At 37.9% G+C, this 14,829-nt stretch overlaps 2 protein-coding genes across 5 annotated transcripts in view; one reads left to right on the plus strand and one right to left on the minus strand.

Annotated features, from left to right (window-relative positions):
- LOC121429569 (multidrug resistance-associated protein 5-like) overlaps nt 1–14,829 on the minus strand; it is a 79,377-nt gene that overhangs the window by 33,854 nt on the left and 30,694 nt on the right. For all 3 annotated transcript variants that reach the window (XM_041626660.1, XM_041626661.1, XM_041626659.1), the window contains 5 exons: nt 13,133–13,281; nt 12,403–12,510; nt 11,373–11,681; nt 10,026–10,295; nt 9,196–9,399 (listed from right to left, as the gene is read on the minus strand). In XM_041626660.1, coding sequence (XP_041482594.1) covers nt 9,196–9,399; nt 10,026–10,295; nt 11,373–11,681; nt 12,403–12,510; nt 13,133–13,281 — 1,040 coding nt within the window. The remainder of the gene's footprint in view (nt 1–9,195; nt 9,400–10,025; nt 10,296–11,372; nt 11,682–12,402; nt 12,511–13,132; nt 13,282–14,829) is intronic.
- On the plus strand, nt 908–9,198 carry LOC121429572 (sialidase-1-like). 2 transcript variants are annotated; one of them, XM_041626664.1, is made up of 4 exons: nt 908–1,048; nt 2,372–3,101; nt 4,006–4,100; nt 5,952–9,198. In XM_041626664.1, exons 2-4 carry the CDS (start codon nt 2,462–2,464, stop codon nt 6,351–6,353), a joined length of 1,137 nt encoding a protein of 378 aa, XP_041482598.1. In that variant the 5' UTR covers nt 908–1,048; nt 2,372–2,461; the 3' UTR covers nt 6,354–9,198. The 2 variants fall into 2 exon arrangements, with proteins under 2 accessions (XP_041482598.1, XP_041482599.1); XM_041626665.1 differs by having other exon boundaries at nt 2,375–3,101.

Here is a 14,829-nt window from a genome sequence, read left to right on the forward strand (position 1 = left end):
TAGATCAAGCGATCGAAGAATTTATTTCTTCTTACCAAGTACCCATTCACCTCACATGGGTCGAGTGCAGCACAATGTGGGTAAATTTCTTACTGAATGAAAAAAAAGCCATGGGTGGGAATCAAACCCATGTCCCTCAGTTGAAAACGAGAGTCATAACCACTAGACCACGATATCTGTAATATTTATGATCATTCGTTCCCTACTTGGTTGGATTTGGCGCATTCTTTACCTACAGGTTTTTTTAAATCTTGAAAATATTTTTTGTTGTTGTAAATTTACACAAATTTGCACATAATTAGAATGCAGCAAATGCACCTTTAAAAAGTCATTTGTTATAATCTCACTTGCCTACTTCTGTTTCAAACAGTTATGGATAGTCACAGGCACTGGTGTTTAGATGGGGGGGGGAGGCATTGGACCCCCAAAAAAATCCATGACCCCCCCAAAAAAAAAAATCATGAATAAATCAAAGGGACAAAACAGGAATGTGACATATAGTCCCAATATTTTGTACAAATCAACTAAAAAATAGATTTTTATTTTAAAATGGTAAACATTTTGAGTGGCTTCCGAACTTTTCAAAATTTTGCCCGACCGCAGCAAAATGTGCCCCCTCAGCACCGGCCTATAGATAAGTTATGATTTAGCCCACGATCAAAGGGATATTTATGTGGGCACTATGACATTAAAAAAAACAACAAGAATTTACAAACACAAACTATCATGGTGGGTTATTTTTTTTCCTGACGAAGAATGAATTAAAAGAATGAATATCGATCGAAAATATGTACACAAACTCGGTACCCAAATAAAATTAAAGTGGTCTGTATCTTCAGACTAGCTAAAAAAAAGTAGGCGTGTTTTGTCTCCGTCGGTCATGTGATATCTGTGAAAATGGATGGATCTTGATCAGCGGACACCTTCACACACCTGAACCGACAGTAAGTTGTAGTCGAGCCAAGTACAAGCTATTAAACAGTAAAATCGCCGAAAGATTGACACGGACTAACTTTCGTGCTTCCATCCAAGACAAAAAAACGCTATGGTAAGGACATTTCAAGGAAATATCTGCATGGATATGTTGTAAATTGTTTCTAATGCCCATGACCATTTTTGTCCACTGCCGGCCGCCACCGAAGGCGAAGATGCCCAACTGTCCGGCCGACGACTGCCTGCTGCTCTGGCGCTTCTTCACCGGCACTGTGGCACTGGCGCTTGTCTCCAGCTATACAGCGCCGCCTCCGTGATGACTGCAAAGTGCAAATGTAATGCAGGCACAATCTGAAGTGTTAGCAGCTGCTAACTTCATGTTATACAGTTCTGTCAGCGCCACTCATCAAATTGCAATGTAACTTTGTTCTCATTACCCCTGTGATGGAAATATTTTCACCCTTTTAATTTATTTCGTTTGTTTATAAATCATGCAGATCTAGATAATTTTCTGTAAGGAATTGTACTTTTGTAGGGCCTAGTACGGTACATGTAGTAATGATGGGGGCAAACCGCAAAGGCAATTTGAATTTTGATCAAATTATCTTTCACTGATTTGTGGCAAACATTCTAAAGAACATTAACCAAGAAGAAAATATTACAAAACTGACTTATATACGAAAATCATGCCGTGTTTTCCGAACACCTCTTGATTCCGCTGCCTGATGCAGAACTAAGGGGTCCTAAAGCTATACGTTCAATTTATCATGCAAAAAAAATAGCATTTCCTGTGCCTCAATTTCTAAAATAGCTTTAGGGCCCCCTACCATGCAAACTGTCTCTAAACTAGTCTAATTAAAATTTTCACCTGATTGGAATCAGACAAAGTTTAACTTTGACTGAAATTCATTTCCATTCAAAACCATCAATTATTCAGAAAAGTTCTTTAATAGTATGATATGAAAAATTTAAGAAAATCTGCTTCAATCCTGCCTGTAAATATGAAATGGCATCAAACCCTTGCAATATGAATAGATGCTACATATATATACCGTATTTCATATTGCGGGAACATGACAATGATGATATGCCCCAATATTGTCAATTACGAAGCACAAGTGAAAGTCTACTTCAATTTCCTCCCTTCCCCGCTGTCACAGAATTGCAGCTCATAATGAACATAATAATTTTCAGACTTGGCGATATATTATGAACAGCAATATTTTGCTGGTGATAATCGACCAAAATGACATCAGAGATCATGCGGCACTAATGAATGGTAATGAAATTTTGCAGCTATATACCGTTCTACAAGGACTTGAGAAATACTAATAAAATATGAACAAAAAACAGAGTATAATGATCCATCCAGATACATATATGTGATGAAATGGTTGTCTTAATAATTGGGTTTTTTCAATCTTTTTTTTTTTTACAGCAGATGGTGTGATTCACACAACTATTGGATGATCTACATTGGTGACATCTTTAATAATTATTGAGTACCGCATCAAAAAGTGTCTTGAAGATGAAGCCGCCAGAGTTTATCCATGGGATACTTGGTATCTTTTCTCTATGTTTCCTCCATGTCTGCCATGCCTTTTCTCCCATCGTCATCCACAGACAAGAACTATGGAAGTCAGAGATGGAAGCAGAGGTACACCTGTACCGAACCCCAATCCTCCTCAAACTCCCAACAGGCGACTTGCTGGCCTTCTCTGCACCCCGCAAAACCACCGGTTCCGACAAATCTGCGAAATTCATCGCGATCCGACGATCGCAAGACGGTGGATTGCACTGGGACACTACTAGGATAATCGAGGACGACTATGATGTCGAGGACGGGCTTAACCTAGGTTCTGCAATGGTGGACAAGGTAACCAACGACACGTTTGTATTCTTTGGATACTGCCTTCACACCGCAGGACCATGTACATCACCCTACAGAGAGAAGGGTGTCTATTTTAAGGTTAGCCACGACTGGGGATACACATGGACCCAAGCGATCAACGTCAAAGAGACAAATCCAGCGTTGGCAGGGCTAACGTGGGCTCCAGGTCCAGGCTTTGGAATCCAGAAGGAACTAGAACCGAACAAAGGGAGGTTGATCGGATGCGGGCATCGTGTGGATGTTCCATTCAGACAGATGCAGTGTATATACAGTGATGGTAAGTACTGCCAAGTCTGTGTGTTTTCATTATTTTTCAAAGTGTAACCATGTTGTGATCATCGTGCAACCAGGAATCTTGACCCAATTTAGCAGTTTTCTTGCAATTTTCCTCTGCCAAGTAAACAAAAAGTTAACTTTCAGAAATAATTTCTGTTTTTCAGAATCCAAACTTGTAAAACTAACCCCTGATTTTTTTACAAAGTAAAGGAAGCTTTAAAGGGATCGATTAATTTTGTGAGCAGCTGATTTAAAAGGTTCTCAAACTGAGATGAAACATGTGTATGAGTGCCTGTATTTGTCCTCAAAAACCCTGTAACGGACCACAATATAGGATGAAAAAGTCTAATTTAGATACAAGTAGCAATTTATTAGCTTGATTTTGAGAACCGTCTAGTACATGTAGATGGGTTCCAGCATATGACCAGTTTTCTCCAATTCAAAAAGTCTGTTGGCTATGTTCACTGCCTTGCTGTGTGTATCTCCCATACACACGCTATTATTAGCCACTGTACATTCAGTGTATACCTTGTACATACTGTATGTAGGTTATGCTGAGTTCTAGAGTTAATGTGTTGTGTTGCACAGATTCGCTCTATACACATAGTCATTGAAACTAACTCCCAATTATTTTCAAACTTTGGTTTACATCTCCAAGGTTTTAAAATTGATCCTGTATATATAATACTTTGAAACTTTTGGGATGGTATTTTTACACCATAAGCCTAATGTTTAGCCCATTTTCAAGAACCAAAATGAGATTTTTTTAAAAATCAGAACAAAGTGAAATGATCACTTTAAAAAAAGTAAAAAACAAAAAAAGCTATGGCCCTGATTTATGTTGCAAAACATAAATATATGGAAGTAGATTTATGTGAAATCTCATCTCTCCTTTCCACATTCAGATCATGGGAAGACGTGGCAAATGAACTCTCCTCTCTATGGCTTACCGTATGGTCAGAAGCAAGCTGTGGGTGACTTCACCCCAGGTGAAACACAGGTAAACACTTATTTTTTTTTCATTTTAAAGCATACTTTATAATTCATGATAATTACCCTAGGCATTAATATAATGAGGCATGAAATTGATATTTGGGGCATCTGGGTCTAGTGGTTAGTACTCTCATCTTTCAGTCTGAAGGATGTGGGTTTGATTCCCAGCCATGGCATGTTTTCCTTCAGCAAGAAATGTACCCACATTGTGCTGCACTCAACCCAGGTGAGGTGAATGGTTACCCGGTTGGAAGAAATTCCTTGAATGCCAGAGCGCCTGTTGGCAGCACAGCAATAGCTGGGGTAATAATGATAACATTATTGTAATGCGCAGTCGAGTATATACATGTACACAAAATTGCGCAAAATACATGAAAATTGTACAATTATCATTCATATGCTTCCTACAAATGTTTTGAAAACAGCTGAACTTCCATAAGTTCTTCCTCAAGATGAATAATCACCCAAATCAAAGTCGAAGTAATTTCATCATACCAGGGGGCGTTTCACAAAGATTTAAGTATGACTTCGGTCGCACTTAGATGCTGACACGTACATAACATGCAACGCGCGATCTTAAAGATGGATGCGAAGTAGTGCGTCCTCTTGGCCAATGCGGTCATGCCTTTTATACCGCACACAACAAGGCATGTAAATGTGACTTTAGTCATACTTATTGGTCATACTTCAATCTTTGTGAAACACCCCCAGATCATGTGAAATCTTTTATAGACCTTTTCTATTAAAGTCATACCTATTTCTATGGTCCCAAAATATTTTACTTTGACAAAGTTACCTTGTACATGTGTGGCTGGTGACGGGACGATTCTTGGATGTGGATCGAGATTGGATTCACGATTAGGATTGGGGATAATTGAAGAACTCCTTGCATGATTCAGCCACTATCCCATTCTTTAAAAAATTAGATAATCCTTTCATGTGCAGATCCCCTTCTGCTTCTAATCTGCACATTGAACAGCAGGTAGAGTTTGGTGCTTATTCAAAAAATCAAGATTTTTTTTCCTCACACCACCAAAACAAAAATGTTCCCAATTAACTTGACACTTAATCAAAAATTAAAAACCTGCAGGTATAATTCTTGATTTTTGATGAAACACAAGTTAGATCCAGCGAACCTTTATGTTCTTATTGACTTTGTCAAGTTGTATTTTATTATTTCTCAGTCATTGAGGATGGCCTCAACATATGGTGGATGGAGGCATTAAAACCCCTATATGCCATAGCAAATGGGGAATCAAGAATCAAAATGTTAATTGAACATTATCAATTATACAAGACAATTTGTAATTAGGAAGATCTTAACATCACTGTCTTGCTCATAAAGTTTAAGGATAATTGAAAAATGTTTCATATACAGTGATGCTAAAAAGTAAGTGAACTCCACTAGAAAATGCACTCCTTCATACTGAATGTAGACACTACAATGATCGGCGAGCCCAGACAAATTTTATTGAATGTGATATTTTATCACCTGACTTCACAATAATATATCTAAAAGAAGGCAGAATCTGAATGCTTTTAAATATGTTAATTTCATGGTGGGGTTCAATAACTTTTTAGCACCACTGTATCCCTTTCAGTGTTTGATTTTCTTACCTATTTAACATTTTTGTTAGGTTTCCTACAATTACAGTATAATATTTAGGTAATTTTTTTTCTTAAATTGCAAAGGATGTTTAAATACATGTTACCCTTATTCAACAGCATGCATAGCAATTTCCTGTGACATTTGGTCGGGGGGGGGGGGGGGTAACCCTCTCCTATAGGCTGCAATAAAACGTTCAAAATTTGAAAAATTTTTTTGTCAAGTACCAAATATTTTTCCTTCATCTCCCAGGTTATTGAACTCACAAATGGAACCATCTTTGTGAGTATCCGCAACGAGAACAAGTTCCACTGCCATTGCCGAATGCAATCGATAAGTTACGACGGTGGCTACTCGTTTCCGATCCCGAACCTCATAATACAGGAATCGCTGGTCGATCCATCGGTCTTTGGGTCACTTGCCCTACTGAATGGCACGCTCTTCCTGTCGCATCCCTACAACGCGGATTCGCGCGTAAACATGACCTTGCAGTGGAGTTTCGATTCCGGCCAGACGTGGCCCGGTGCGGTACAGCTCTACGAGGGACCAAGTGAGTATTCCAGCCTGGCTCAAATTGATCACGAGTATCTAGGATTGCTTTTTGAACGCGATGGCTATAAATACATCGACTTTTTCAAAATCCGAATCAGATGAATTGCTGAAGTTACAAAGTGAATCCCGGTTTTGAATACCATTTTTGATATTCAAGTACTGATGGTTTGTTAATGACGGAAAAATTGCAGCTGCGTGGGTTTTATGTGTATCGTGTTGTTCAAAAAGGATACTTTAGTACTAATACTCAGAATTAATGCTTTAGTGGTTAATAAACCTGTTGCTTTATTTCCTAAATATATTCCAACACAAAAATCTGCAATACTTTTCAGTACCGTACTGAAATTGCTGTCAAATCAAACATCTATACCCTTTGATTAAAAAGAATCAGTCATTAGTTGAATATTTGATGTATGATTTATTTTTAAATCAAATCATAAAATTCAGCCGTACAATAAATGTGTTTTTGTTGTGTGTGTATATGGCAAGGCTCCACACTAATTTTTTTTCTTGGTGGCCCTAAAATACGACAAAACATTCAATACTATTCATCAAAACTTCGGTGGCCAGACTCTCATTTTTGGTTGCCCCAGGCCACTGCTAATGTCAAGCCCTGTATATGGTGACTGTAGTTTTTCTCTAGTCAGAAAATATTGTGCAGAAATCAGGCCTGGCAGAAATGCCTTGATGTTCTGTGTATATTATCAAGGGAACACCAACTGATCTGAGACATGTGAGTATGTATATTGAACCACAATAATTTTAGTCAAAATTTAACCGATAACTGTTACTATTAACATTCTTTAACTTAAAGAATGTTAATAGTAACAGTTATTGGTTAAATTTTGACTAAAATTATAAGCTTCAATTCCTGTCCAGAAGAAAAACAGTATATTTGTCATTTGTTTTGCATTACCGAATGATTTGGATTTATCCTTATTTAAAATACAAAATACCTGAGCATTTGACTTGACTCTGTAATTTCAACTCAGAATATATGTGCCTGCAGTGTAACACTTTATCCAGAATATATAGTATATATATGCCTTTTTTTTATTATTTTGGAGAATGTATTTCATGTGTGCAATCAGCTTCAAATTTTTTTTTTTCAATTTCAGGGAGGTAATTATTGCATTTAACTCAAAACATGATTCAAGTAAAACAAATGATAAAAAACATTCAATTTTCATGTATTTTCATGTACATGTGTATTTTGTTAGTTCCTGTAGATTTTACTTTAACGCAGAATGGACTCACTTGAATTAGTGGCGATATTCTTGATTTTTTTTTTACTTAACTATACAGTAGTTTTAGTGCAATGGAATAATTATTTTCAGGTAATGATTTGATATGTATAGTTTTTAAAATGAATGAAAGCTTTTGTAGAAATTTGTACCATACCAAAGAAACATTTTCTTATGATTGTTATTATTGATATCATTTTTTCCTTTGTGTGTGTGTTAATGATGTACATGTAGAAATGATTTCTAATAGAATCCAAGTGTTAGTATTTACAGATAAAAAAAATGTGCCAAAACTTCTAGCAGGAACTCAGATACTGCTCCATGTATCTGTAGACACTGTTTATTCAGTACATGTAGCTAAATCACAATTTTATTCACACATCATTAGATGAACAAGGATTCAATTAGAATATACTCAAATTCTATAACATGCTATCACCTAAATGTATAAATCAACAAAAGCAAGTCAAAGAAATGTACGCTCCCTGTTTCTTAACGATTAGTTATCGGTAGTCGGTTCCATGACATTTGCTCCGATGGAAAACCTGCGCATTAAGCAAAACAAAACCTAACCTCCAAAAGTAAATAAACCCTAATCCTAATCTATATGTTATTCTTAAACAAAAACTTCATTAAAATCATAACTCTAATCTTATGCCTTCTGAGATATTAAGGTCGGAGCAATTGTTGCAGGAGCAAATGTCGTGTCACCAATTGGGATGAGGCCTTAATCAATATCTCTGTGTCTTGGCTATTTATGCCTACTCTTGGGAGTGTTTCATGAACCATCTTGTCAGTATTTCCACTAACAAATTTGCTCTGAGCCAATCAGATGCGAGGATTTCAGTAGCTTATAACGAATAGATAGTGGAAGTCACTGACTTCATTTATTTGTTTCATTGAAATGCTCTGCTAATGGGATCAAAACTTTGAAAAGAGAATTTAAGGCTTGTCTGAGCAAAATAGTGAATATCTTTAATTGATGTCTATGACATGATAATGGTGATGACAGTTCATACTTTTCCAAGATTTTAAATAGAAACCATTCAAGAGAAGAGACCATGCCAATAATCCATGTACATGTACAGTGTCCAGGCATGAATTAATAAAGAAAAATAAATCTCACCTGGTACTTTGAATTTGACATTTATTGCTTGTCTGAACAAAATAATTGATATCTAAGATATGATGAAGTTGATGATGATGATAGGTCATATTATACAACTCCCAAGAATGTTTTGTAATCTGATTGGTCCAAATCGGATCACATGATATTTAGCGAATGCACTATGGCATCATCTGACGTCAGAGTGCAGGATAATGCAAGGTCTGCACTAAATTCTAGATCTGAAATTGAGATCAAATATAGCTTTTGGTGTAACTCAGTAACATGGGGGGGGGGTTGTTTTAAACAATGCTCGATTCTTGTGCATACGTAGAGGACCTAAATAATGAACTCTGTGCTCGACTCGCTAGATGGATATACCGCACTCGGTCTTGCAGACCTTGGTGCGGTATATCCACTAGCGCTTCTCGCACATTGTTCATTATTTGGCCCTGCATGCACGTGCTAACTTGCATTTATACTATTTCGTACTCTTTCAAAGATATTATGGTACTATTCATGAGGATAAACCATGCAAAGAACTGTAAAGTGTCCATGTATTTCATAGATTCATTAAAAAATTCAATTATCTCACCTGCAACTGATGCGTGACGAAGAGTGTTGTCTTTCCTTTCATGGCGTCCTTGATGCAGTGTGTGAATATGTGCTGTCCGACGTGGGCATCGACGGCACTCAAGGGATCATCCAGCAAGTAGATGTCTCGGTTGGAATAGAGCACTCTGGCCAGACTGATCCTCTGCTTCTGGCCCCCGCTCAGGTTGACACCCCTCTCACCAATCTGTGGATAATGATGATGATGACAATAATAATAAAAATGATATATAATGATGCAACATTTTAATTTTAATGTAGTGTATTTCTGTATTCGTACTTATCCACTTTGTTAGGTGCTCTAGAGGGTCCTATATTACCCTGACTAGTCTAGTCTAATGATTCTGGTGCTCACAGCTTTTTGAGGAATTACTTCCTGCCAGTACCTGTTAATGTACATTGTGCATGTAAGTGGAGCATAATGTTGTACAACTACACTGATCAGGTGGGTGTTTCAGAAAGCTGTTTGTAAAGTTAGGAACGACTTTACGCACGACTGGAACCTGTTCTTGGGTCATAACTCAATTACAACATAGGGATATCAGATAGCTTAAGAAAGGATCACCAGTCGTGCGTAAAGTCATTCGTATCTTACGAACAGCTTTATGAAACACCCACCAGGTTCTAGATCATTCAAGGTATTCCTTCCTACAGTATAAACATTTACTACACCTTGATGGTGAGTGCAAATATAGATGAATGCCTTGCCAAAGGATGCAAGTGCTGAACCACAAAACCTGCTATTATGATGTTGAAAATTTTTATGAAACATGTCTTAGGAAAACATTTTCTGAGTCTTATCATTGTACTTACTTCCGTCCCATCCCCATGGGTCATTATCTTAAAGTCGGGTTGTAGCGAACAGGCAAATACTGCTTTGCGATATCGTTTGCTATCGAAAGGTTGATTGAAGACGATGTTCCGTTTGACAGTAGCGTTCATTATCCATGCCTGTTGGGAAGCGTATGCGATGGTCCCTGCTCTCTCGATTTTGCCATTTATCGTATACATGTGGTTGAGAATGGCAGATAGCAGCGAACTCTTGCCACTCCCGATGCTCCCGCATATCCCTATGAGTTTGCCCTGTAAAGATAAAGACAGGATTTGAAGTAGGCTTAAAAAGTAAATTGTTGGTCTCAATCTGATTCATCTATTTAATTTTGGTCTCATCCCATTTATGGTCTAATGATCCTACCTGTAGTTCATCTACAATTTGATTGCCAATATTCAGAAAATTGCCATTTAGCCTATGCACCATTTTGTTTATTTTTAATTAGATTAGCTACTCGGTCTAACACCAATTAGTCTATGTTGTTAGATTAAGGGTTAATGAATCAATTTTCGTTTTAGAAAAATGCAAAGCAAAATAATCAGATAGCATTGTGGAAATTTGACCATCTGAGCATTAGACAAAGTTTAGTGTAGACCAAGAAGATTGATATGAGACCAGAAAGTAGACCTTATTGATAGTAGACGTAATTGTTTTAGTCCATGGCATATATATATATATGTGTGTGTGTAAAGTTATACATGTACAACAGCTTTTGGCAACTCTTTTTATTTATTTAGCTGTTGTATGTATAACTTTACACATTTGTATTTCTTCTCCCATACGTGTACTGTATCGAAGCAATAGCTTTGATCCAGCTGAGGCATGGCGGCTTGTCATTGTTCTAAACCCACCTTCACCCGACAAAGGAAAATGGTATAGTGTCGAAAATCTGTCTATCTGACGGTCAATCGGATTGGGTTCACCCTAGTCACTAACCCGTCTCTGTGGTCTAGTGGTTAAGGCACCGGCGTTCAAAGCTGGGGGCCTGGGTTCGATTCTCCCAAAGGGTAGATAGCTCTGGGGAACCTTGATTTAAGCTATGCCTACCATTGTTCTCTTCATCCATTTCTTTACAATATATATATATATATACTTTCTGAGAATTACATGTCGAACAACTGCTGGTAGACTGCATATATGTAGGTCCATCTCCATCTTTTTTTATTAGCATTTGGTCAACTTGGGATGTAAGGCTAATCTTGACCACATTTTGAAGTTGAAACTAAGACATAATTCACGATTTCAAATCCCTTGCAACAAGAATGCTGCAAAAGTTGAATGAAACTTAAGTATGTTCAACAATGGATTTTTGCAGTTTTTTGCCATACCTTCTGAACGGTCAAATCAATGTTCCGGAGTGCACATGGCAACGACTTGTCATCCGAAGACCAAAGCAACCGATCTCCTTGCTGGGTGGCATCTCTCTCCAAGCGTGCTGCATAATTTTCACCTCTGGATGAGTTGTGTGAGTTACCATTTGGGAAGTACTGTCGCTCTTTACCCTCTTCGCTTTCAGTTGCTGGTTGGAGAGATTCTGGATCAACCCACGACAGTGTAGCATCCGTTATTTTGATGGCGATGTGATGATCATCCGGTGGCTCCACCTGTTCGTCGCTTTCCTTCAGCAATAGAACAGCCTGAAAGACAAATAAGACTAATATGATAGATCTACCGGGTATTTGAATATTTCTGCTTCCCCCTCCCCTCCCCTTGGAGCCACCCCTATTTCTATGTGATCGCATAAATGACTGCTTCTTCATGGTTAGGATTAAAGGCATGATCACCTTTTTTTGTGACTGTTGTCGTAACTGAAAAATTGTGATTCACTGATGGTCAATTTCTTACAGGTGCTCCTCAGCCTCAAACCTAAGACAATCTCAAAGAGGAATTTTTCTCATTTCAATAATAATAATAATAATGATATTTTTTTTCTTTTCACTCTATTTTCCCCTTCTTTTTTGTTGTTGTTTTATTACTACTGATCGATATAAGATTCCCCCCCTCCCTTTATCACTTCATTGCCACCTCTGCCTTAGGCCTTCGGAGAAGGCAAAAACCTTGAAAAAATTCCAATCAGGGAAGCATCTCATAACACAAATAGTCTGGAGGGGGAAGGATAGGGGTGTGCGGCCCCAAAATCTGAAACCAGACCCTATGAACTGTTACGAACGGCTACGACTTAAGAACTTGTCAGCCCTCTGCAGATGGGGGTAAAATGGAACTCGTATTTTACATGGAATAATGGGGGTCCAGGGGTACTGACACCTTTGGGGGGCTTAGAAGGAACAGGGGAGAAATGGTTTGGTCAATGAAAAAGGGTGAAGGGATAGAAAAGGATTGATTAAACTCTTGTCTCACCTTGATACGCTGGACACCGATCTTGGATTCTACCGTAGGTTTGAGGGCGGTGGGTATCATATACAGACATACAGTTAGTCCCATATACAGACACATCAGAGTCCATGCCTATGGGTGAAAAGTCATATGACATGGTTTAGAATAAATGTATAATTGGGTTAGGAACACGTTGACTTCAATGGGATTAATCATGTATTCATGAGGTCATATCTAAGGCCCCCATAAACCGATTCCCTCCAGAATTATTTTGTGGGGATTTTTCATCATGCTCTACCAAAATATGGTATCAAACACCCCAAAATACAAAAAAGATGTTTTTTTGTGATGTCATCACTTTGGTACTCTGTTAGACTTTCTGGCCCGTATTCTGAAGTCAGGTTTAATTTAGACCATGGTCTAACTCTGTGCTAAAATTATGGGAAGCCAAAAGTGTCAAAATTTTTATCAAGTTGTTTGCTTCTTACATTTACTGTGCTCTTTCCTGATTGTGAAGATTTTTACTTCCTACGCAATTATGAATGATTTCAGATCCAAATGAGCTGAAATATTACATCTCTACTGTTAGTGATTTAATGTAACAATTGGCTATCCATACTTAAACCACAACTTTAAACCTAAGTCTAAGTTTAACCCGACTTCAGAATACAGGCCTCTGAGAAGTAGACCAACCGCTTGTATCTGAACAATTGAATAAACTATTGTTTATCACACTGTGAACAATGTACCGTACCTCAGCTGCTGTAATGGAGTGACCTGACATGGTATGGCCTACAACAGTAGCCAGGGTCGCAGCTGGTGAGATGAGAAAAGTTATGGATATAGCCAATGCCTGCAGGTATCCTGAAAGCTTGAGCATGCGTCCTTCTGACTTACGTATACCTGCAGATCAGTTATATATATATATTAAATAATAATAATAATAGGAATTTATATAGCGCCATCTATCTAGAAATATTCTATTCCGAGGCGCATTGTTATTATTATTACCCCGGCTTTAGCTCGAGCTGCCTTTCAGCACTCATGCATTCAAGGAATTAATCCTGCCGGGTACCCATTCACCTCACCTGGGTCGAGTGCAGCACAATGTGGATAAATTTCTTGCTGAAGGAAATTACGCCATGGCTGGGATTCGAACCCACGGCCCTCTGTTTCAAAGTCAGAAGACTTATCCACTGGGCCACAGCGCTCCACATTATAATGTTTATTAATGCACAGAGCTGAGACTTATTGTGGGTAACAGAATCCTTCAGACAACTGCGATATTAAGCTCTACAAAAGAGTGTTGTATGGTTTCTTGATTTACTATACTTAACTTTTAGATTTCATAAGTGTATGTATACCTTTATGTCCTTGGTGATACCCAAGAAACATATAAGCATATTACTTATGTATCCACATTTGTATGGTGGATTTATCTTCATGATGTGCATAAATGTGTATGAATCAATTCTCATATAATACTCAATGTTTCCAAATGTAGAATGTGTAATGGACGATGATAGCTTGCAAACAATATTTATCTTTAATATGTATATAGATGATGACGGAAGTATCAGCAGATATTAATTTCTCTCATAAAAAGGAAGTTTTAGTTAATCATTAGGGAAAGTAGATTTAGCTTACACCACCATTTGAAAGGTTTTGATTTTGATCCCACCGCTGCCACCAAAATAGCCATGATCACTTTGATTGCTGCTTTATGGTATATTTTTATTTAAATTTATGATAGCCCTAAGGGCGGTGCTTTTACACTTCATGTAGTGACATATCTCCCATGATGTCCATTAAATTTTTGGAACCTTTCACTTTCAACAGCAACTTATATGTTACATAGTATGGTGAGACTACCACATATCGACCACCTCTTTTGAAACCGACCACCTTGCGCGCGTTAAAATTATTGCGTATTACAAACGATACGCGCGGGAGAGTAGGCGCAGTGTCCATAGAAACGGTAAAAATCGATTTTACGAGAAAAAAGGAAGCAACAAAAAGTATAAATTGAGTAGAATTAATCAAAATTGTATTGACCAGACCCAAACCCCGCTGAAAAACCAAGAAATCCGATAGGAAACGGCTTTAGAACAAATTTCCGTCGTCAATCGTCGAATCATGTACCGGAGCTCGCAATGGAAGTAGTGAGACGATCATTTAGCATGTTGACATCATAGAACTGATTTGGAAGAGTTAAAATTCTTCGCCATCGCGACAAGAATCGGCCGTAAACTTAGTGTATCGCGGGTGGTCGGTTTCAAAAGATGGGTGCAAATGAGCAAATGTAAAATCGTCGTATTCGTTGTTCGTCGATATATACGCGGATCGAATCGGAGTCGCCGTGCGAAACATGGGAATCTGATCTGCTTAATTTTCTGCACAAATGAGACGAAAACTGGGTAAAATTGATGAATATTTTCGCAGATACGATGC

The sequence above is a fragment of the Lytechinus variegatus genome, chromosome 16, assembly GCF_018143015.1.
Source record: "Lytechinus variegatus isolate NC3 chromosome 16, Lvar_3.0, whole genome shotgun sequence".
Classification (NCBI taxonomy): domain Eukaryota; kingdom Metazoa; phylum Echinodermata; class Echinoidea; order Temnopleuroida; family Toxopneustidae; genus Lytechinus; species Lytechinus variegatus.

What these genes read in the sequence shown, in the direction of transcription:
- LOC121429572 (XM_041626664.1), top strand. Translation starts at nt 2,462, where the DNA reads ATGAAGCCGCCAGAGTTTATCCATGGGATACTTGGTATCTTTTCTCTA. An exon ending in GCAGTGTATATACAGTGATG is followed by an intron (nt 3,102 to 4,005) that starts GTAAGTACTGCC and finishes TTCCACATTCAG; the next exon opens with ATCATGGGAAGACGTGGCAA. An exon ending in TCACCCCAGGTGAAACACAG is followed by an intron (nt 4,101 to 5,951) that starts GTAAACACTTAT and finishes TTCATCTCCCAG; the next exon opens with GTTATTGAACTCACAAATGG.